General features: G+C 39.9%; 1 protein-coding gene across 1 annotated transcript; it reads left to right on the plus strand.

Annotated features, from left to right (window-relative positions):
- The first annotated feature begins 218 nt into the window (after positions 1–218).
- On the plus strand, positions 219–23,426 carry LOC118844491 (serine protease inhibitor Kazal-type 1-like). Its single transcript, XM_036752389.1, has 4 exons — positions 219–351; positions 8,739–8,767; positions 19,111–19,214; positions 23,302–23,426. Exons 1-4 carry the CDS (start codon positions 297–299, stop codon positions 23,345–23,347), a joined length of 234 nt encoding a protein of 77 aa, XP_036608284.1. The 5' UTR covers positions 219–296; the 3' UTR covers positions 23,348–23,426.
- Positions 23,427–24,313: the final 887 nt, after the last annotated feature.

The raw sequence follows: 24,313 nt of genomic DNA on the forward strand, positions 1-24,313 counted from the left end.
AGAGGTAAATCATCCACAGCTCTAGGTACACAAAGACAGAACAGAAGTTGGGAGCAGGGCAAGTGGAATTGGCTGCCAAGGACAGTGTCTATCTCCAGGCAAGTTAGGCAAGAGGGCGGAGGTCTGGTGAGGGCTTGCATGTGGCTTTAGGTCACCTGAAGGGATGATGTAATTCAGCAGGTGGAGCCCAAGGCCCCTACATAAGGCAGACTCCCAGGCTCCTGTGAACTCTGGACATCTACCCTCCATTGAAATCTTCCAGTTTCAGCTTCAGCTTGAGGTAAAGAAGTGTGATCATGAGACCTCTAGGCATAGTCCTGCTGCTCTCCCTGGCTCTTTGCTGTTTCTTGGGTAAGTTTCTCCTTGGGAACACTGCTCTCACATTGGGGCCAGTAGCGCTCAGACAGCCCTTCAGTCATGGGAGTTTTTGCTGCATTAAGAGAGCTCCTGAGGCCAGAAGCTTTCTCCACAACCATGCTGGGTGGGAAGGAACAGGAGGTTTATTAGCTCTGTTTTACAAAGGAGAAAGCAGACACCAGATAGGTGAACTGGGAACACAACTAGTAGGTGGGAGACCCCACCTCTAAACCTAGATATCTTCAGGTTATAGAACCCATAATACAGACAGCATCTCTGAGGACCTGGGTCTGAAGTATAGAGAAAAGACATTGACATGGATATCATAGACAGGATTCCTATACTACACAGAAGGTTGGATGAGAATTTTGACTTAATATTTATGGAAAAAGAAAGTGAGACAGAGAGACAGAGGCAGAGAAAAAGGCAGAGGAAGGAAGACAGGCAGACACAGAGGCAGAGACAACCAAGTGGCACTCTTGGATTCAGAAAGACCTGAGATCAGATTCTGCCTCAGACACTGAGATGAGGATAACAATAGCACCTAACTCACAAGGATGGCATGAAGATATAATGAGATAAAGAGGTAAAGAGCTTTGAAAACTTTAAATTATGACACAAATGCTAGCTATTATGTGTTATTATTATTGTTTTCATGATTTCACTTGATCCATAAACACAATAAGTGTTTTATAATTGTTGATTTATTTTACACAGGGGAAAGTGGAGCTCAGGGTCATAGAGCTGGTGACTAGATCAGGATGTGGACCCAGATCTCCTGATCACCAAACCAATACCCTCGCAGCCCCATCATCTGTTACTTGTGTTGTTTGAGGACAGATTAAAGAATGAGCTGAGATGTAGTGAAAAAAAGATCTCAAATTAAGGTCTGGATACCTGACGTGGAATCTTGGCCCTGATTACTAGCTATGAGCCAATGGAAAACTTAATTCGTCCCTCTGAGCCTTAGTTTCCTGATCTGCAACTCAAGAATAATACTTATGAGATTGCTGTGAGGAAAAGGCTTTTATGCATAATAAAGAGCCATCTCAATTTTAGCTTCTAATGAGGATTCTAACAGAATTCTGAAATCCACAGAATGTTACAGAAAAACAGGATCATAAGGGGATCTTAGAAATCATCAAGCCCTATCTTCCTCATTTTTATAGATGAGGAAAATGAGGCACAAGGAAATTATGCACAAGGAGGTACAATGTGTCTGAGGTGGGATTTGAACAAATTATAGGACACTGAGTCCATTCTTCCTCCCGGGACAAGAGTCCCTTCTCCAGATATCCCAGGAAGGAATTACCCAGTCTCTGCTTGAAAAATGCCAATACGAAGAAGCTCATTGCTTCCCAATGCTGTCCATCCCATTTTGGGGACAGATTTCCTTGTTACACAGATCTTATATTCAGCTCAAACAGTTACCCTATCCCTCTCCCATGCCCCATTCTGCATTCTGGGGCCAAACCAAATAAATTTTATTCCTTATTGACACGACAATATAGGATCACAAAGAGCTAGCATCAAGAATAGGACATGCGTAACACACACCCCTTTTTCAACAGTATAATTAAACTGGTTTAGTAAATAAAGTACTGCAAATACAGACTGCCATAGATTCTGAGAAAAAGTTTGACAAAGGATCTCACGCTATTCTTGTGTTCAAGGCATATCACATATATCACAAGCCACACAAGAGTAAGAGGAGGTGGCTTCAGAGCTGTTTTAATTGAAAGAGCCAAAGAAAAGTCACAGGTTCATAGATTTAGAACTGGAGGAAACCTTGATGGTCATCGATACAATGCCTTCATTTTATAGATGAGGAAATGGAAGGGCACATGGCTGGAGGGTCTAAATGACCTGCCACCCATCGCAAAAATAGCAAATGACAGAGTCACAATTTGAATACAAGTCCCTTGGCCGAGATCCATCATATTTCCCCTTATGTCAGACCATGCCAATCATTCATGCTTGAATATCAACTCATTTGGAAAGAGGTCCCTAGTGAGGGGGCTCTAGGGAACTGGACTTTATCTTCATTGATTGATAATTTGTCAATGGCTTTGAAAGAGGCAAAGATGGCAGGCTTGTCAAATTTTCAGATGACAATAAAGCTGGGAGGGAGAGCAAACACACTGAGTGACAGGATTCAAAAAGATATCAACAGGCTAGAATATTAGGTCAAATCTAATGAGATACATTTTTAAGAAGCATATAAGTAAACTTTTGTACTTGGGTTCAAAATATCAGCTTCACAAGTGCAAGATTAGAGTGTGACTAGCCTACTACAATTCACCTTTAAAAGATATAAGAATGTTAGTGGACCAGTTCAATATGGATTAACTGTCTAGTATAGGAGTCCAAAACAGGTTAATGCTTCCTTAGGCTTCATTCAGAGAAGAATATGTTCAATCTAGGGAGATCATAATACCATTTTAAACTGCCCTGTTCAGACAATATAGATAGTATGGCATTCTGTACTGTAGGCCTGCTCAACATATGGCATGCAGGCAGCTTACAGCCCACCGAAGGATTTCAGGCAGACTGCGAAAAACATAGAGGATGTGAAAGAAAGTAAAGATGTAATGAGTGTTTGGTCCATGCCCCACTTAACCCACCTTCCCCTAGTCACTATTGTGCCTGTCATGTAACTGGATAGGTGGGTTGTCCCAGCACACTCTCTCCTGTTTGTCACCCGACCCATGGCAACCAACCATCATTATACCTTTACTTGGAAAGTGACCTGCTGAAAACCTATCTGTGCTTCGAAGACCTTTAGCCTACTTTAATCTTGTCCCCTGCCTGCCACCAGGTTGTGCAGGGCTGCAGCACTAGATGCCACTTTTAAGGAAGAACATTGATAAGATGGGGAAGTACAGAGATAGACCAAGATAGTGAAGGGCCTTCATGTCACGACATATGAGGATTCTTGAATTGAACTGGGGAGGTTTATCCTGGAGAAGAGAAGATTTAGGAAGGACAGGACAGCTTTCTTCAAGTGTCTGAAAGGTCGTCGGGTGTAAGGATTAGACTTCTCCTGCTTGGTCCAAGAGGGTAGAATTAGGAGCAATGGGTAGAAGTTACAAAGTAGCAAATGCTTGATTTTGGGGGGAATTTCCCTAAAATTTAGCAATCAAACAATGAAACAGGCTGCTGCTGGAAGTAGCTCCTTCCTTCCATTGATATCCTTTCTGGACTCATTGCCTAACAATGAGAAAACTTCTTCCACCTACTGAAGGTGTTCAATAAAAGAAGACTAGTTGTTAGATATTGTCTGGGGGCTATTCTTGTTGAGGTGCTCATTAGACCAGATAGCACCTGAAGTCTCTTCCAAGTTAAACATCCTTTGATTGTGTCACTAAAATGTCTTTTGCTCTCCAGGTTAAACATTGTCATTTTCTTTAACTAAATCCTCATATGGCCCGGCTTCCAGGTCCCTTCCCACCATTCTAGGATTGAATAGAAGCCCAATTTTAGTATTCTAGTAGTCAATAATGCAGTTTCTTAGAATCTTGATTTTAAGATCCAGTGATTTTAGAATTCTAAGATTCGCTAGCTTGAGAATTCAAGAATGCTCTGGTTCTAGGAAGTCAGATAGTTAAATGCTGCTTTTTCATAGTAGCTGTTCTGAAAAACAGACTTGGTCATGACTATTTGATCTATATCTGTCTCTCAACCTTGTGGCACAAGCAGGAGTAATAATTGGAAATTTTAAAAAGGAAAATTTAGACATGATGAAAGGAAAAATTTCCTAACAATGAGTGCTGTCCAATAGTAGAATGACCTGTCTCAAAATGTGGCGGGTTTCCCTCCTTGAAGGTCTTCAAACAGTAGCCAGATGACTATTTGTCATCCATGTTAATGTAGGCATTCTTCCTTATGTGGTTGGACTGTATGTCTGCTGAGGACCTTTTTAATTCTCAAATTCTGTGATTCTCTGCCTACAAAGCTGCCTCTGCCTTAAAGAAAAACCCTCTCTAGATCATTCCCACTTATTGTCACCCTCTTTTTTCTTCTCTTTCTCAGTCAAACTCCTTGAAAAAGCTATTTCCAGTTGGTACCTCCACTTTCTTTCCTCTCACTCTCTGCTAAATCTTTTAGAATCTGGCTTTTGACCTAATCGCTCAAATTAAACTGTTTTCTCTAAAGTTACCTATGGTATCTTACTTGCCATATCTATTAGCTTTTCCTTAATAATTAGCTTTTTTAATTCCTTAATTAGCTTTACCTCCTTCTTAAACAGGGCAGCAAACAAAAATGTTAACCACCCATTTCTCTCTGGATTTTCATCACACTGCTCTCTCTTGGTTCTCCTCCTACCCCTCTGACTGGTCCTCAGTCTCCTTTGCTAGATCACCATCAATGTCATACCTGCCAACTCTGGGCTCATCCCCAAGACCCTGGCATTGGTCTTCTTCTCTTTTCTCACCATACTCTTTCATGTGGTCCCCTTTTCAATCCTTGTGACTTCAACTATCCATTCTAAGCAGATGACCGGTACATCTATATTTCTAGCCCTGAATCTTTCTCTTGCGCTTCAGTTATGTATCTCCAACTAACTATTGGTTTTTCAAAATGGATATTCCAGTAATTCAGGAGGTCCAAAGAAAGTATCTTTCCCCCAAAACACATCACCCTTCCAAATATCCCTATTACTGTGAAAAAACATCGCAATCCTAAATCATTTAGTTTAACCATTTGGTTAGCTAAACTCACAACTTTGGTGTGGCATTTAATTTCTTGGTCTTGCTAACTTTATGTATTCAATACCAAATTTTGTAATTTCTACTTGTGTAACATCCCCCATGTAAGATCCAGAATCCTCCCACCTAGGGAATCCTGCATCTCTCTCCTCCCCAAACGGTGGAACAAGTTTGATACCAAAGTAAGAGGCCAAGATGCTCCAGATTGATTGTAGGTAGTAGTTTAATCAATTGGGTTACCTACTTTAGGGGCAGTATGATAGATCCCTGCCAAGAGTTAACAATCTTCAGTCAGGAGCAGTGGCCAAACCATAGATTGAATCCATGAAAAAACCCCAGGAAATCCCAGTGTTCATTACAGAAGTCATAGAGTACATCACTACTGATTGGTGGATATTTTGGATTTCTTTTCGGTAATGAGCTCATTTCCAAGCTTGGGGATTAAGCCAATGTTGGTGATTAAATGCCCAAACACAAGGCTGTGTACTTGTCATGTAGTAGACATGACCTGGTTACTGTGTCTGTGTTATGGCTTTCATCAGTCACAATATCTAAGTTATGACTCAGTGCCTAAATTATGATTCAGTATCTAAGTTATGATTTTTAACAGGTCACCATCTCTGGGCTTCCACCTTTCAAAGAGTTTAAGTTAATGGCTTTTCTCTTCTTACTGTGTGTTATGGTTTTTCCCCAATCAGCACCCCATACCCCGCTTTGTACTTACACTATCAACAACCCCATTTAAACCCTTATCCCATTTAAATCCTCCTTCTGGTGGATAGGGAATGACAGGGGCTTTGGATTACTCCTAATCTCTCCAGGAATTAAGGTTATTTTTCTCCCAGCTGAACTACCTTTTCTGGGAATTCTTTTCAGACCCCTGAGAAACACAATAAGCCAGATAGAAAGGTGATTCTTTTACAAAAAAAAAAAAAACAATTGTCAGGAGATCTCAGGTGATAATTCCTTTAAGATTTCCAGGGATCTTAGATTTCTTTTGTATAGATTCTACCTCCTCCAGAGAAAATTTGCTGCCCCATCTTTTCCCCACCAACCAACCCCTTACTACACTTTTTCATAAGTTACTATGGCTGAAATATGCATCCTTAGGAACCATCCTTCTAGTGATAAGCATTTCCACAATTAGCTAGGCTGATTGCTCAGACCACCAAAACACCTTCTGAGATTACAGCATTGTTAGCTTGAAAGGACCTCCCAAAATTTATGGTCTCCTAACATAGCCTTCAAGAACTTCAGTTCTTCCATGCCTTGATGAGTCAACAGAAGAAGGTTTTAGCGAAGACAGCCAAGAATAATGATTCAGATTTCGATAGGAGGACTGGAGTTCAAATCTTCCATTTACTACCTGTGTAATCTTGGGTTTCAGTTTCCTCATCTGCAAAATCAGCAGGTTACACTAGATGATGCTGAGATTCTTTCCAGCTCCATGCCTATGATCCTATGAAGGAATGTGTCTATTTGCAAAGCATTTTATTTACAGCAGCTCTGCAAGGCAGGTAGCATAGGTATCATTATTTCTCTTACATGAATTAGGAAACAGTGTCAGAGAGAAGCAACTCTTCCAATATTCCACAAAGGAGTGACTGGCAGAGCCAAGACTGAAACCCAGTTCTTCCAGCTCAAAATGCAATAATCTTTCTGGATCTCAAATCTGAGGGGAGGGGTCCAAGGATGAGAGCATGCAAGGAGTCTGGTTGAGATGTATCTCATTTTATAAGTCATCTAGAAAAGGGGAGGAAAAACAATCTCTCAGAGTTATTTATTTTACTTGCTTAGCAATACGTTTAGAGAATGTCAGAAGTAGATGAGCCCTTGAGATAATGAAATATGCTATCCATTACATAAAGTTGATGGATTTATGGTATGAAATAAGATATCTATTCTTGTGTAGTGTCATTGGGGAAATTTGTTTTGCGTGACTATGCATGTGTACATTTTTTTTTCATTTTTTCCCAATAAGGGGATTCAAAGGAGAAACATTAGATTTCTATTCTTTTTTTTAGCAGACAAGTAGGCAGGCAGGAGATGCTACATATGTGATATGTTGCCTGTGCTTTCACATGAGGTCATCATATCAATAAAACTGAAAGTGACCCCCCAAAAGGGACAGTGAAAAGTAATGTCACTTCATATTTTTGTGTAGGATACTGCTGCTCAGGTAACTCCCTAATAGTGTCTAGTGGCTTAATTATGAGTATTTATGATCAGGCAAAGAAAGCAGACTATTTAATTATACAGATGGAATTAATGGTTTCAAAAAAGAAAGTCGAGGATGGCTCTCAGGTTGTAAATCTACTTGCCTCAAGGTATGGTGGTGCCCTTCATAGAAACAGGGACAGTCGGAGGGAGGGTAGGTGTGGAAGAGAACATGATGAGTTTTCATTTTGGACATGTGGAAATTGAGGATGCCTGTGGAACATCCAGGATGAGGTGTCCTATGGACAATCCATGATGTAGAATTAGAGCTCAGGAAAGACATGAGGGCTGGATCTATAGCTTTCTGAGTCATCTGCAAAGAGATGATGTTGAACCTATGGGAGCTGAACACATCACCAAGAGAGAGAAGGTTGAGAGAGAAGAGAGCCCAAGACAAAGTCTTAGGGTATACACATGCAAAGGGTTCACAGGGCATATATGATGAGGCAACAAAGCAGATTGTGACAGAGCTATCCAACAGGAAGGAGTAAAACCAGGAGAGAGCAATGCCATGGAAACCCAGAGAGGAAAGAATGCCTGGAACATTGGAGTGGTCAACATTATTGAACATTTCAGAAATTGATCAAGATGGATGAGGACTGAGAAAAGGACATTGAATTTAGTAGTCAGGAGATTATTAATAACCTTTGAGAGAGTGGTGACTATCCAAACACACCAAGCACATTCATTTTTATGACTGCTCAGTTTCCTTTACTTGAAATACCCTGCCTTCCTACATCTACCTCTCAAAATACCAGTTCCTAAACCACATTCCTCCAAGAATTCTTGGCCTTTCCTACAGTACTTATCAGATTTTGCATTATCTTATATTTATTTGCCTTATAAATGTATGCATATTTAGACCTTTTTCATGGGAAGGTCTCTTGTCTGATTTATCTTTGTACCTCACTCCAGCTTCTCCAACATTATAGCATCTCAATAAATCTTGAGCAAATTAAAAGAAGAATATATAACATAGGATGTAGAACACAGACTGCTAGAGCTGAAATCGACCCCTGAACATAGTACATGAAGTGACAGGACTCCAAGGGAACCCTTAGATTATCTAGTTTAACTGAAAGGAAAGTAAAATGCAATGACAGAAAAAGACTGGTCCAAGGTCACAGAGTGACTGAGTAGCACAGTAAGGACTAAGTCCCAGGTGTCCCGATTCCCACAGCCAAGGGTTTGTAAGTGAAATAATGGATAGAAATACACCTGTGTCTTTGTTCAGCTGACTGGACTTTTGTGTAATTCTGCCACCTTTCAGGGGCCAGGGGTTGGTGGGAAGACCAGTGTGATGGCATACAGTAAGCTACAGAGACACAGAGGGGTGGGTGGACAGGCTGGGGCTGTAATCCAGACTCCTCTGGCTCCCTTATTCTCCCTCCCCCACCCCAAAGAATTTGTCTTACAGACAAAGCTAACTAAACCTTTTTAAAATTTTTTTCCTAGACATTGCACAAGCTGAAGAAGTCCGAAATGTAAGAAGAGTTTCTACTTTATCATTTTAACCCATTTTCCATGCCATGGTGAAGTCACCATTGATTCACGCAGTCCATTCAGCATTCAGCACCCAATGGCATTCAGCACCAGAATGGCACCATACTTTTACCTAAGATCAGAAGTGATTTCCTCTTTCTGAACATCAGCTTCCTTCACAGTTAAATGAAGAGATGGCACGAAGTATTCTCTGACATGTTATGTGTTCTGTGTTCTGAGGTCCCTTCCAGCTCTCACATTTTGTGTTCTGGTCTCTGACATTCCATGTCCTATGTTCTGGACTCCTTTACAACTCTATTTGCTGTGTTCTATATTCTGACATTCTGTGTTCTGTCTTCTGAGGTCCCTTCTAGTTCTGACATTCTGTATCTTCTGAGGTCCCTTCCAGCTCTGACATTTTGTGTTCTGGGCTCTGATGTTCCATGTCCTATGTTCTGGGCTCCTTTCTAGCTCTATCTGCTGTGTTCTATGTTCTGACATTCTATGTTCTGTGTTCTAAGGTCCCTTCTGGCTCTGACATTCTTCATGTCACTTCTAGCTCTGACATTTTGTGGTCTGTGCATGATATTCCATGTTCTATATTATCCCTTCTGGCTCTGATCCACTGTGCTCCATGCTCTGACATTCTTTGTTCTATGTTCTAAGCAGGCTTCTAGCTCTAACATTCTCTGTTCTTTGTTCCAAAATCCTTTACAACTCTCAGTGTTCTACACTATTTGTTCTGAGATCTCTCTTAGCTCTCCTGTTCTAAGACTCAATGACATTCTTTGTAATGAAGCAAACTTCAGAGATTGTTTACTTTCTCTTATCAATGATCATTTCAGTGTCCTTTCTGATTGTGAAAATCTGTTTGTTGATAAAAAAAATTATACAAATAGAAATAAACAGGAAGGATTCTCTGAAAGGGATAGGATCCCTCATTCTATAGGAACCAGAGCATTTTGGGGGGCATTTCTCTATATCAGCTGTAAGTAATGAGCACAGGACTTCTCCCCACTGACATTCTTTGGGTTTCAATTTCCTTTTCTGTGAAAACAGGGGAAATAACTTTTGCTTTCACTCCATTGGAAGACTTTTGTGAGGTTCAAATGAGAGAATATGTGCCAATCATGTTACAAAGTATGAAACACTACAGAAATGGGGACTTTGAACGGAAGCTACACTATGATGACCTCTCTCTCCCCTAAAGTATAATACCCTTACCTGCAGGTGATCATAGGTAGCTTCTACTCAAACTCCCCATTTCTGTAGTGTTTTACACTTTGCACTATGATTGGCACATATTCTCTCTTTTGAACCTCACAAAAGTCTTCCAAGGGACTGAAAGTCAAAGTTATTTCCCTTATTTTTACAGGAAAGGAAACTGAGGACCAAGCAGGGAGAGCTATTGAATATTAGTGGGAAAGGACATGAGAGTCGGGTTGGTCCTACCCTTTCTTGTATAAATGGGGTACTAAAGCCCAGGAAGTTTAATACTAATGTGATTCTAAGTTACATTAAGAGAGGCATCATGTCCTCAATAAGAGAAGTGATAGTCCTACTATGTTCTGCTCTTGTCAAACCTGTTCTACAGTATTTATTATATCGCATTATGGGCAACATATATTAGGAAGGGCATTGCTAAACTGCAGCCAAGAAGGGAAAGATGAGTAAGGCTGGTGATAGGACAGAAGATTTTGCCCCATGAAAATCATTTAAAGAAACTGTGAGTGTTAGCCTGGGGAAGAGTAGAATTAAAAGAAATAGGACTGGTGAAGGGTGTCATGTAGGGAGTGATTCACCTGATTTTGCTCAGCCCCAGGAAGTAGAAGTGAGATTGATGGAAGATACCTACAAAGAGGCAGATTTTAGCTCAATCTAAGAGAGGGACAATTGATAATTAGAACTGTCCTAAAGTGAAATAGTCTGCCTTGGGAGGTAGAGAGAGCTCTCCATCAATGGAAGCATTTCAGCAGAGGCTGGATGAGCCCTTCTGGGACGTTATAGCAAAGATTTCCTTTTAGGAATTACTAGACAGTTTCTCTTTTTTTATTTTTAGTTTGCAACACACGGTTCTACATAATTTTGAGTTCCAGATTTTCTCCCTTCCCTCCCCCCTCCCTCCCCAAGACGGCATGGAATCTCATATAACTACCACGTATAACTTCGCATTGAATTAATTTATACACTATTCAAGTTGTGGAGAAGAATTATGACCAATGGAATGAATCATGAGAAAGAAGAAACAGAACCAAAAAAAAAACCCAAAAACAAAAACAAAAGAGAAGAAAAAAAGGGGGAAAAAATGCGAGCATGAAGTGTGCCTCAATCTGCATTCAAACTTCTTAGTTCTTTCTCTGGATGTAGATAGCATTCTCCATCGTGAGTCCTTTGGAGTTGTCTTTGTACCTTTTGTTGCTGAGAAGAGTGAAGTCTGTCAGGGTTGGTCCTCACAGAATCCATATATCTGTGGTTGTGTATAATGTTCTCCTGGCTCTGCTCTGCTCACCCAGTATTATGTCGTGTAGGTTTTTCCAAGTTGTTATGAGGTCCGTATTATCTCCATTTCTTATGACACAATGGTATTCCATTACCTTCATACACTACAGCTTGTTCAGCCATTCCCCAATTCATGGGCATCCCCTTGATTTCCAATTCCTGGCTACCACAAAAAGAGCCGCTATAAATATTTTTGTACATATAGGTCCTTTTCTCGCTTGTGTGATTTCTTTGGGATACAACCCTAGAAGTGGTATTGCTGGGTCAAAGGGTATGAACATTTTTATGGCCCTTTGGGTGTAGTTCCAAATTACTCTCCAAAATGGCTGGATCGTCTCACAACTCCACCAGCAATGTAACAATGTTCCAATTTTCCTACATCCTCTCCAGCATTTATCATTTTCCTGTTTTGTTATTTTAGCCAATCTGACAGGAGAGATGTGGTATCTAAGAGTTGTTTTGATTTGCATTTCTCTAATCAGTAGTGATTTAGAACATTTTTTCATATGCCTATAGATACCTTCAATTTCTTCCTCTGAAAACTGCTTGTTCATATTCTTTGACTATTTCTCAATTGGGGAATGGCATGTATTCCTATATATTTGACTCAGTTCCCTGTATATTTTAGAAATGAGGCCTTTATCAGAAATACTAGTTGTAAAGATTTTCTCTCAATTTTCTGCTTCCCTCCTAATTTTTGTTGCATTAGCTTTTTTTGTACAAAAACATTTCAATTTAACATAATCAAAATTACCAATTTTGCATTTTGTAATGCCCTCTATCTCTTGTTGGGTCAAGAATTCTTTTCTTTTCCATAAATCTGATAAGTAAACTATTCCTTGCTCTCCCAAATTACTTATAATATCAGCCTTTACTCCTAAATCATGAACCCATTTTGACTTTATTTTGGTATATGGTGTAAGATATTGGTCTATGCCCAGTTTCTGCCCTACCATTTTCCAATTTTCCAAGCAGTTTTTCTGAAATAGTGAATTCTTAGCCCAGAAGCTGGCCTCTTTGGGTTTATCAAAGAGTAGATTGCTATAGTTGTTGACTTCTCCATCTTGTATTCCTGTCCTATTCCACTGATCCACACCTCTGTTTCTTAGCCAGTACCAGGTAGTTTTGATGACTGCTGCTCTGTAGTACAGTTTAATATCTAGTGTGGCTAGGCCACCTTCTCTAGCATTTCTTTTCATTAATACCCTAGATATTCTAGACCTCTTATTTTTCCAGATGAATTTTGTTATAATTTTGTCCAGCTCAGTAAAATAATTTTTTGGTAGTTCAATTGGTATGGCACTGAATAGACAGATTAATTTAGGTAAAATTGTCATTTTTATTATATTAGCTCGGCCTAACCATGAGCAACTGATATTTTTCCATCTATTTAGATCTGACTTTATTCGCGTGAAAAGTGTTTCATAGTTATGTTCATATAGGCCCTGGGTTTGACTTGGCAGATAGACTCCCAAATATTTTATAGTGTCTACAGTAACTTTGAATGGAATTTCTCTTTCTATCTCTTGCTGTTGGGCTTTGTTAGTAATGTATAGGAATGCTGAGGATTTATGTGGGTTTATTTTATATCCTGCAACTTTGCTAAAGTTGTTTATTATTTCAAGTAGTTTTTTACTTGATGCTCTAGGATTCTCTAAATAAATCATCATATCATCTGCAAAAAGTGATAATTTACTTTCTTCTTTTCTTATTCTAATTCCTTCAATTTCTTTTTCTTCTCTTATTGCTACAGCTAACATTTCTAGTACCAAATTGAATAGTAGGGGTGATAATAGACATCCTTGTTTCACCCCTGATCTTATTGGGAATGAATCTAGCTTATCCCCATTACAAATAATGCTTGCTGATGGTTTTAGGTAGATGCATTTTATAATTTTAAGGAAGGTTCCATTTATTCCTATGCTTTCTAGTGTTTTTAATAGGAATGGATGTTGTATTTTGTCAAAGGCTTTTTCTGCATCTATTGAGATGATCATATGTTTTCTGCTAGTTTTGTTGTTGATATGGTCAATTATGCTAATAGTTTTCCTAATATTGAACCAGCCTTGCATTCCTGGAATAAATCCTACCTGGTCATAGTGTATTATTCTCGGGATAAGTTGCTGCAATCTTTTTTCTAATATTTTATTTAAGATTTTTCATCAATATTCATTAGAGAAATTGGTCTATAATTTTCTTTCTCTGTTTTGACTCTACCTGGTTTGGGTATGAGTACCATATTTATGTCATAAAAAGAATTTGGTAGGACTCCTTCTTCACCTATTTTCCCAAATAGTCTACAAAGTATTGGAATTAGTTGTTCTTTAAATGTTTGATAGAATTCACAGGTAAAACCATCTGGCCCTGGAGATTTTTTCATAGGGAGTTCATTGATGGCATGCTCAATTTTTTTCCTGAGATAGGGTTATTTAGAGATTTTACGCCCTTTTCTGTTATCCTGGGCAGTTTATGGTTTTGTAGATATTCATCCATATCACTAAGGTTGTCAAATTTATGGGCATACAATTGGTCAAAATAATTCCTAATTATTGTTTTGATTTCCTCTTCATTAGAGGTGACCTCACCCTTTTCATTTTTGATACTGGTAATTTGATTTTCTTCTTTCTTTCTTTTAATCATATTGACCAAAGGTTTATCAATTTTGTTGGTTTTTTTCATAAAACCAGCTCTTTGTTTTATTTATTAATTCAATAGTTTTCTTGGTTTCAATTTTATTAATCTCTCCTTTGATTTCCAGGATTTCTAATTTGGTATTTAATTGGGGGTTTTCAATTTGCTCTTTTTCTAGCTTTTTCAGCTGTATGCCCAGATCATTGATCTCCTTTTTCCCTATTTTATTCCTGTAAGCATTTAGGGATATAAAACTTCACCTAAGAACTGCTTTTGCTGCATCCCATAAGTTTTCGTATGTTGTTTCATTATTGTCATTCTCTTGAATGAAGTTATTAATTGTTTCTCTGATTTGTTCTTTGGCCCACTCATTCTTTAGAATTAGATTATTTAGTTTCCAATTAATTTTTAGCTTATTTTTCCATGGTTCTTTGTTACAAGTAATTCTTATTGCATCATGATCTGAAAAGGATGCTTCGACAATTTCTGCTTTTCTGCACTGGATTGTGAGGTTTTTATGCCCTAGTACATGGTCAATTTTTGAGTATGTGCCATGTACCACTGAGAAGAAAGTATATTCCTTTTCATCTCCCTTCAGTTTTCTCCAGAGGCCTATCATATCTGCCTTTTCTAAAATTCTGTTTACCTCCTTAACTTCTTTCTTATTTATTTTGAGGTTAGATTTATCAAGTTCAGAAAGGGGGAGGGTGAGGTGTCCCAATATTATAGTTTTGCTGTCTATTTCTTCCTGTAACTCCCTTAACCTCTCCTCTAAGAATTTGTATGCCCTACCACTTGTTGCATATATGTTAAACAATGATATTGCTTCATTGTTTATGGTGCCTTTTAGCAGGATATAATGTCCTTCCTTATCTCTTTTAATTAAATCTATCTTTACTTTTGCTTTGTCTGAGATTAGGATTGCTATACCTGCTTTTTTTACTTTAGCTGAAGAGCAATATATTTTACTCCAGCCTTTTACCTTTACCCTATGTGTATCTCCCTGTTTCAAATGTGTTTCTTGTAAACAGCATATTGTAGGATTATGGTTTTTAATCCATTCTGCTATCCATTTCCGTTTTGTGGGAGAATTCATCCCATTCATGTTCACAGTTATGATTTCTATCTGTGTCTTTTTCTCCATCCTATTTCCCCCTGTTTATGCTTTTATTTCTCCCTTTCCCCTTCTCCTCCTCAACAAAGTTTTGCTTTTGACTGCCGCCTTCCTCAGTTTACCCTCCCTCTTTATTCCCCTCCCTTATCTTACCGTTTCCCACTTGCTACTTTTCCCCTCCCTTCTGACCACCCCCCTCCCTTTTTCCCCCCTTCCCCTCCCACTTCCCGTAGGACAAGTTAGATTTCCAAACTTATCAGGGTATGTTATTCCCTTCTTGAACCAGATCAGATGACAGTGAAGCTCAAATACTGCTCTTCTCCCTTCCTTCTTTCCCTCTACTATAATATGGTTTTGTGCCTCTTCATTTGGTGTAATTTACCCTTTTCTACTACCTCCTTACCTCTTCTCTCATAGCCCTCCCTTTACATCTCTTACTTATGTTTTTTATCCTTACATCAGTTAATTTACACAGGCATCCACAATCTATGTGTATCCCTTTCAATGGTCATAATAGCTGTACCATTCTCAAGACTGACATATATATGTATATACATATATATATATAACATACATAAGATGATATAATCCCACATAAAGATGCAAACAACCTGCCCTTATTGGTTAATAAGGTTTGTGGGGGTTTTCCCCCCTGGTTACCTTTTTATGTCTCTCTTGAGTTTTGTATTTGGAGATCAAATTTTCCATTGAGTTCTGGCCTTTTCATCAGGAAGGTCTGGAATTCCCTTATTTCATTGAATGTCCATCTCCTTGCCTGAAAAATCATGCTTAGTTTTGCTGGGTAGATGATCCTTGGTTGCAGTCCCAGTTCCTTTGCCCTTCGGAATATCATATTCCAATTTCTCCTGTCTTTTAATGTGGAAGCTGAGAGATCCTGCATGATCCTGACTGTAGTTCCACGATATTTGAATTGCTTCTTTTTGGCTGCCTGCAGTATTTTCTCCTTGAGTTTGTAGTTCTGAAATTTGGCTATAATATTTCTTGGTGTTTTCAGTTTGGGATCTCTTTCAGGGGGTGATTGGTGAATTCTTTCAAAGACTATTTTGCCCTCTGATTCTAGGACCTCTGGGCAGTTGTTTTTAATAATTTCTTCGACGATACTGTCAAGGCTCTTTTTTTTCATCGTGGATTTCCAGTAGACCAATAACTCTTAAATTGTCTCTCCTGGATCTATTTTCCAGGTCAGTTGTTTTGCCAATCAGATATTTCAAATTTTTTTCTATTTTTTCATTCTTTACATTTTGTTTTACTACTTCTTGGTGCCTCATAGATTCATTAGCTTCCACTTGCTCAAATCTAATTTTTAATGAGTTAGTATTTTCATTTTGCTTTTGAGTCTCCTTTTCCAACTGGTTGATTTTACCTCTCAGGGTGTCATTTTCTCTATTTAGATTCTGAATCTCCGTGGCCATTTCGCCAATCTTATTCTTTAGGGACTTTTCCATTTTTTCCATGTTTTCTTTTACCTCCCTAATTTGGTTTTTAAAATCCTCCTTTAGCTCTTCCAGCAATGCTTTTTGGGCTGGAGACCAGTTCACATTATCTTTTGAGGTATCAGATGTATCTATAGTGTCATTGCTGTCCTCTTCCAAATTGGTATTTTGATCATGCCTGTCTCCATAAAAAGAATCTATTGTCCTCGATTTTTTTGTGTTCTTCTTCATGTTGGTTTGCCTTTTCCTGGCTTTACAACAAATTTCTGCCTTTGGGGCTCAGGGCTCTCTGTCCCAGTTTTCTTATTCTGGGGATTGTGAATCTAGAATTACAGCCTTCAGTTTCCTGAGGTGTGGGGGAGGAGTCTGGCTCCCTGACGTCTCACTCCCTAAGGGTGCTCTCCAGCACTGTTGCTCTTCAGCAATGGTCTCAGCTGTTCGTTGTTTGAGCTGATGTCTGGCACTTCCCCTGGGGGAGCAAGATTACGTCTGGGTTCCTGGTGTTGATCCCTGCCAGCTCTGCCCCTCTGGGACTAATGAACTTCTACTATTTGACCACTGAAGCCCCACTTCTTTCTCCTCTGTTCCAGCGTTCTTTTTTTTCCCAGAGGAATTCTCTGGGTGAGGGGGGGAGGGATTAGAGCCATTTACCTGGCCATTATGTCTCCTCGAAGTTCAAGAATCCGTGTTTCATTCCTCCGAGCTGCAAGCGTCAGGAGTCAGTGTTTCACGACCGGTGGTGTTGCGCTGCCTCTCATCGCTTCCACAGACTGCCGTCCTGTGTTGGGAGGCCTGGGGATCTCCACCGGTTTCGGGCACCCAGCTTTCTCCCAGCCTGTCTCCCACGTGGATTTCCCGGCCTTCAGCTTCTGCTTTGGTCTGGAGCAGCTCCGCACGTCGAGCACTCTCCAAACCTACAGATTCGTGCCTTCGGCCTTTCAGACTCTCCTGGCTTGGAAATTTGCCCCACTCAGACTGCTCGCGGTTTCTAACTCTCTCAAATCTGCTCAAATTCACTTTTTTATAGGAATCTGACAGACCTTGTGACAGAGCTCTGGTAAGATGCTGTTTTCATGCAGCCATCTTGGCTCCGCCCCCTCTGGACTGTTTCTCTTCTGAGATCCCATCATTCTGCGAAGTGACTTATTATATCAGTAAGACAAAATTCATGACCTCAGAGAGGACCATAGGCATACCTGAATGGTTCAGAATCACAAAGTATAATGAATTCTATAGGTCGAAGGCAGAGGAAGTATAACATTTATTTAGACTCCAAAGGATCAGACTCTAACTAAGTCACTTACCTTGTGGTAACCCCAGCAAACTAAGATTATAATTATCTATAATAAATAAGTATTAACTACAGATCTGTAAGGATAAAGGGTGTTTCCTTACCAAGAATTCCATGTACCAATGAAATCTCAAATCCCTCCCATTCTCCCCCCCTAAGAAAGGGTCAGACACTGTGCTAGGCCATGGGGATGCAAAGATGAAAATGAAAACAGTTCCTGTCTTCAAAGCATTTATATTCTACCTTATACAGACAAGTGGCTCTGGAATCCATTCCAAGTGAATACAAAGCAATTTCTGGATAAAGAGGGGTACTAATAAGGAGAGGTCAAGGAAGGCCTCATGTGAAAGATTCTATTTGAGTTGAGCCATGAAGGGATGGAGGGATGCCAAATGGAGTGAGAAAGGAGAACATTTCAGGCCCTGGAAGCAACCTTTGCAAAGATACAGAGGTTCAAGGAAACGGGATGTAGAGCATGGGGACACCAGACAGACCAGTTGGGAGGTGGTGCTCAACAGGAAACATCCCATAGACATGGAACTATCCAACCTAACCATGGCAGTCATCTAGTGTCAGAGAAGCTCCACAACTCATTCTTCAGGGTAGCCTTGGGTGAATGGATGGTCTTTCCTAAAGGAATACATAAGCACAGTAGAGGTAATCAAGCCAAGACTGGATGAATTTTTGGCAGGTACACTGGAAAGGGGAATCCCTGTTAACTACTGATCCCAACTGAAATCCCATCTTCTACAGGAAGCCTCACCCAATCCCCCTTAATTCTAGTGCCTTCCCTGTGTTGATGATTTCCAATTTATCCTGTATGTAGTCTGAGTAATTTGTTGTTGTTGAATCATTTTCAGTAATGTCCAACACTTTGTGACCCCCTTTGGGGGTTTTCTAGGCAAAGATACTTGGCTTTACTATTTCCTTCTCCAGCTCATTTTAAGAATAAACATACTGAGGCAGAGTTAAGTGACTTGCCCAGGGTTACACAGCTAGTAAGTATTGGAGGTTGGATTTGAACTCAAGTCTTCCTAACTCTAAGCCTAGCACTCTATCTACTGTGCCACCTAGCTGTATATAGTTGTATGTTATCTTCCCCATTAGACTGTTGATGGCAGTCTCACTATCAACAGGCAGTCTTGTCTCCATACTCCTTGATGGCAGGGACTATCTTTACCTTGTCTTCAGTGATTAGTATAGTGCCTGGTACATGATAGGTGATTAATAAATCTTTATTGACTGACTGGCCAATTGGTTGGTATAGACCCCTCCCTGCTCTGAAGCTCTGAGTATCTGGATTTCTATGATATAGTGATATAGTGGGAGAATCAATCTGCTTTATTACTCTTCTAGGCTATCTGTTCTACCAATGTGGGATGCACCAAAGAATATTTGCCTGTCTGTGGCACTGATGGAATGACTTATGGCAATGAATGCATGGTGTGTGAGGAAAATAAGTAAGTACCACCATCACTTTCTTTAGAGATAACATTTTAAAGCTCAATGTGCTCACTTCCTAGAACCTGAGAGTGCCTTAGAGGTCATCTACTCATCCAGTCTAGTTCTTAACTGAGGGTCTCCAGGGTGGCCCCCTGCCAAAAGGTCCATGGAAAAACTTCATGGGGTCCATGAACTTGGATGAGGGGGAAATTATATCTTCATTTTCACAAGCCTCAAACTGAAATTTTTCATTTCCTTCAATTATGAAAGTAGGCAACAAACTGAAAAGGGGTCTATCAGCTTCACCAGACTGCCAAACAGAGCACTCTCAATCTCTCTCTCTCTCTCTCTCTCTCTCTCTCTCTCTCTCTCTCTCTCACACACACACACACACACACACACACACACACACACACACATTTTAAAAAATAAGACAAAACAAAACCCTAATCTACTCCAAAACCTTCATTTGACAGAGATCATGAGGGTGGGGGTGCTGAGTTGCCCAAGGCCTCCTAGGTAAAAAGTTACAGAAATGGGATTCATCCCTAGGTCTGCTAAACCTAGTCTAGCATTCTTTCTACTATACAATGATGTTTCTAATTACTTATATCTGTCTAGATGTGAACAAGGCCAAAATAATTAGTTGGGTCAAATGGACAGTGAGAAAGGAGTGGAGATGATATAAATTGGGTCATCACTACAATTACATCAAAGAAGTGGACAGTGGACAGTGAGGAGTCTCTCATAAAGAATTCCCTTGAGGACATTTTACAACATGGAGGGAGAAGGGGAACAATCCCATTCTTGGAACCAGGAACCTTGGGATCTAGCCCTAACTCAGCTACTAACTTGCTTCCTGATCTTGGGCAGATCACTTCACCTCTGTAAGTCTAGGTTTCCTCTTCTGTCAAATGGAGGATTTGGACCAGATGGTCTTTAAGTGCCCTTCCCTGAACTCCTATCTACAGCTAGAGGTTTGTGCTCTATAATCTTCTTATCAGTAGCTCTATGTGTGTTATCTAGAGGGGATGTTTTTGCAAAGGTTAAGGGTCTAAGGGTTAAGGCCTGGCCTCCAACTCAAAGCCCATGGATCTAAACTCTGATTCACCTCTACCACCATATTCTCTGGCCAACATTTGGTATATTCCTTTCCTTCAAGGGTTCTCAAGACTCTGGCTGAGGACACCAGGCACATACACTTGAAATAAGAAAACAATCAGGAGGGCTAAATAAAATGCTGTATATTCATAGATTCATTATTAATCTCCTTCATGCACTCTTAATCTCAGCCAAACCAACTTACTTACTATTCCATACACATGAAATTCCACCTTCTCCCTCTGTGCCTTTGCATAGGATGTACCCTATACCTGGTATGTCATCCCTCCACAGCTATGCCTCATGGACTCCCTAGCTCCATCAAGGCTCTTTTTCAGTGATCACCTACTACATGAAGTAGGTGATTTTTCCCAATCCTCCCAGCTGTCGAATCATTCTCCCCATTCACCCAACCAATTATTTTGTGCTTGCTGAGTATACATTTTGTATTTCACTCAAATAGATTAAGCTCCTTGAGAGCAAGGATTGTTTTATTTCTGGGTCTGGTTTCTTTTTTATCCCTAGTGCCTAGCACACAGCAGGGACTTAATAAATACTTGCTGAACTGAATTAAGTTGAATCTGAAAGACTTCTCAAAATATAGAATACCAGATCTAGAAGGGACCTTATAGACCATGCAAGACAGCTTCTATATTTTAAAGAAAAGGAAACTGAATTCCAGGAAAGAAAATTTGCTTGCCCGAGATCACACAAATTCTTAGCAAAAGATAATGCAAATCTAATCCACAATTTGCTTTTTCCTAAGGGCTACCAAATCTGGCCTCAGATACTTACTAGCTGCATGGGCAAGTCACTTAACCCTGTTTGCCTCAGTTTTATCATCTGTAAAATGAGCTGGAGAAGGAAATGGCAAACCACTCCAGTTGTTGTTGCTCATCTCTTGTTCTCAAAGAGGATCTATATCTTTGCCAAGAAAATCCCAAATGGGGTCATGAAGAATAGGACATGAATGAAACAACCAAAGTCCAATAATAACAACAAAGGAGTTTAAAGGAGGAAGATGTCAGTGAGTTGTGCAGGAGCAAGGGAGGCGGAGAAAGTGAAACTTGGAGTATGAATAAAATTTGGACCAACTTAAGGAAAGGGAAGAACCTTCCATATCAAAGGAACAACTTGATGAAAGAGACAAGAGAGGGCTGTTCCTGGTGAGACCATGGAATCTGAGGGCTAAGGTTGATATTGAGGATTAAGATCTAAATTTCTTCCCTGCATAGGACTCATTTCCCAATTATCCTGCAAATTTACCCTGGCTTTGTCCCCCATCAGAAGTCTCTTCCTTACTGGGGTCTGAGACAGTGGGGAACTACACAAGCCTGATACACTATGTTGGTCCTAGACTTGTGTCTCTCAGTGCAAGGGATTATGATGAACCCCGGTTTCCTGGGCCTGGCTTGGTGTGTTGAGACATTCCAAGTGGCTGATGGTTTCAATCTATTTACAAATCCTGCTAAGGTGAACTTGGAATCATTTGGTAATTTTCCCATAGTCCGGCTAAGCTGTTGACATGAACTTACATTTTTATCAGCATTGGGGGGACAAACAAAAATTAAGTGTCCTTGATTTTTAGAAATCCATCAGGTTCCCAGGTAAAATCATGAACTCATACAACACAGAATGCCAGAGCTGGACCTTAGAACACAAACCTTAAAATGTACCTATACCTTAAACATATATATTTCCTATTGACTAGAACCTTTAGGGAAGCTCTGGGTAAAGGTCTGAGTCAAGGATTTCTAATTTCTTTTGTGTTTTGATTCCCTTTGGCAGTCTGGTGGAACCCTTCTCAGAATCATGTTGTTAAAAGCATAAAATAAAAGATATAGGATTACAAAGGAAATGGAAATAATCAACAAAAGATTAAGAAAAGAAATTCCCAGACCCCAAGTTAAGAACTCTTAGCTAGACTTTTCCTGACTAGGCTGATTGTCCAAATTCAGGATGATGAAAGTGGTATATGTTGCACATCAGAAGTAAGTAACACATAATCCCTAAGCAAATTTTAAATGTAACACTTTTCTTTAAAAAAGAGTAGATAATATGTAGGGCAGAAGTAATAATTAAGGTGATTAAACTGAAGGGGACTAGGGGCCTAGCATAGCAGTGGATTTAATTCATGTAGGAACTAGGAGTCCTGGAGAAAGAGAAGACAGGAAGAATGGAGGGACTCAGGGCATTTAAAATTATTAAGAGTTAACATTTAAATAGTACCTTCAATGTACAAGGAAATGTGCCAAGCACTTTACAATTATTCTCATTTGATCCTCACAGCAACCTTGGGAGGAAGGGGCTATTATCATTTCTTTTGAAGATGAGGGCACTGAGGCAAACAGAGAGTGAGTGCCTTGCTTAGGGTCACAGAGCTAGGGAGTGTCTGAGGGTGGATTTGAACTCAGATCTTCCAGACCCCAGGTTCCTCACCTCTATCTACTTTTCTTCCTAGCACAGAAGACAAAGATCAGCCAATAAGATGAAGTTTGAAAGCTCTGGATATGTTTAACCCAGAAAACAGAAAACAAAACAGGGTGGGAAGAAAATCATAGGGGAGGGGACAATAATCCCTGCTGTTCGATAAGGAAAGGATTATTGAGGTAGGAGGAATGCCCTTTGTTCTGCTTAGCCCCAAAGGAAAGAAACAGGAAGCAATGAGCAGAAATTTCCAGGAGGCTGATTTTGGTTCAAAACAAGAAGTTTCTGACAAAAAAAAATCTGGCCATCCATGAAATAGCTGAGCTTCTGATGCTCTTTGTTCCAACTTTTACATTCTGTGTTTTAAGGTTCCTTCCTACTCTAATGTTCTATCTTGTCCTTGTTCTAGTACTTACCTTCTGGGCAGAATTTTCTTTCCCACTTCAAGGTCTAGATTTTTGTAGTAGTGATGACTACCCAGAGAGGAAGACCTAATTTTTTCAGGGCTTATTGCTAACACCTTATCTGTAAAGGTGACTCTAGTGACCTGTTCTCATCTTTTCATTTCTTCTACAGGAAAAGAGGTGTTAATATCCAGATCCGAAAAACAGGGAAGTGCTAAGGAACCAAAATATCCTGGGTCCCAGTGAGACAGCATTCTGGCTGGCCAGCCTGATTCTTTAATAAATGCATAAGATTGATTCTTGCCATTTATGTTATTTCTCATGGAAAAAACATGTTGGAGAAAGAAAGTATGCCATTGTGGATAACAGACTGGCCTCTGGGTCAGTTCAAATTCTGCCCCTGATCCCCTATTGCCTGTGTGGGTTCAAGCCCTGCTCCTGACCCCTACTGCCTGTGTGACATGTGACACATGACCTCTCAGTCCCCTAGGCAACTCTCCAAGATTATAAAATGCAGATAGAGTGCTTACTTGCACTGATAAAAAGAGCTACTCATCATCAGAAGTTTCATATGATAAAATCATAGCTCCGATTTAAAGAAGAAGAAAAAAGAATGGACAGGATCTGGAGGAGGGGTGAGAAACAGGGACTAGGATCACTGTAATTGCTTGATATTTTTATACGGCTTTATAGTAATAAATATGTTTAGGGTAGTTCATGCCATTCAGTGCTCACTAAAAAACTCTATGTTACATAAATACTCCCATCATTACTTTAATGTAAGAATTCTTAAGGAGAAGTAACTTGCCCAGAGTCATACAGTCAGTTAGTGACAGAGGCAGGGTTAGAATACAGCTCTTCCGACTGCCAATCCAAGGCTCTTCGCATTGCATTACATTGTCCTTCAAAGGCACAGCCTGCAAAATGGGGAGATCACAGAATCTTAGTAGGTTAGAACTGGAAGGAACCTTATAGACCATTTATTCAAATCTTGTCATTTTATGTTAACTGGTCCTTTTACAAATGGAAGATCAGAGAGGTTCAGTGATTCACCCAAGATCACACAGCTAGTACACAGAGATGAGATACAAGTTATGATTGCCTCCAAATCCATTGATCTTTCCATCATACCACCCTGTCAATAAGGACACTATGATTAATGGAAATGGGTGACTTTTTCCTCC

Source organism: Trichosurus vulpecula, chromosome 3, assembly GCF_011100635.1.
Source record: "Trichosurus vulpecula isolate mTriVul1 chromosome 3, mTriVul1.pri, whole genome shotgun sequence".
Lineage (NCBI taxonomy): Eukaryota > Metazoa > Chordata > Mammalia > Diprotodontia > Phalangeridae > Trichosurus > Trichosurus vulpecula.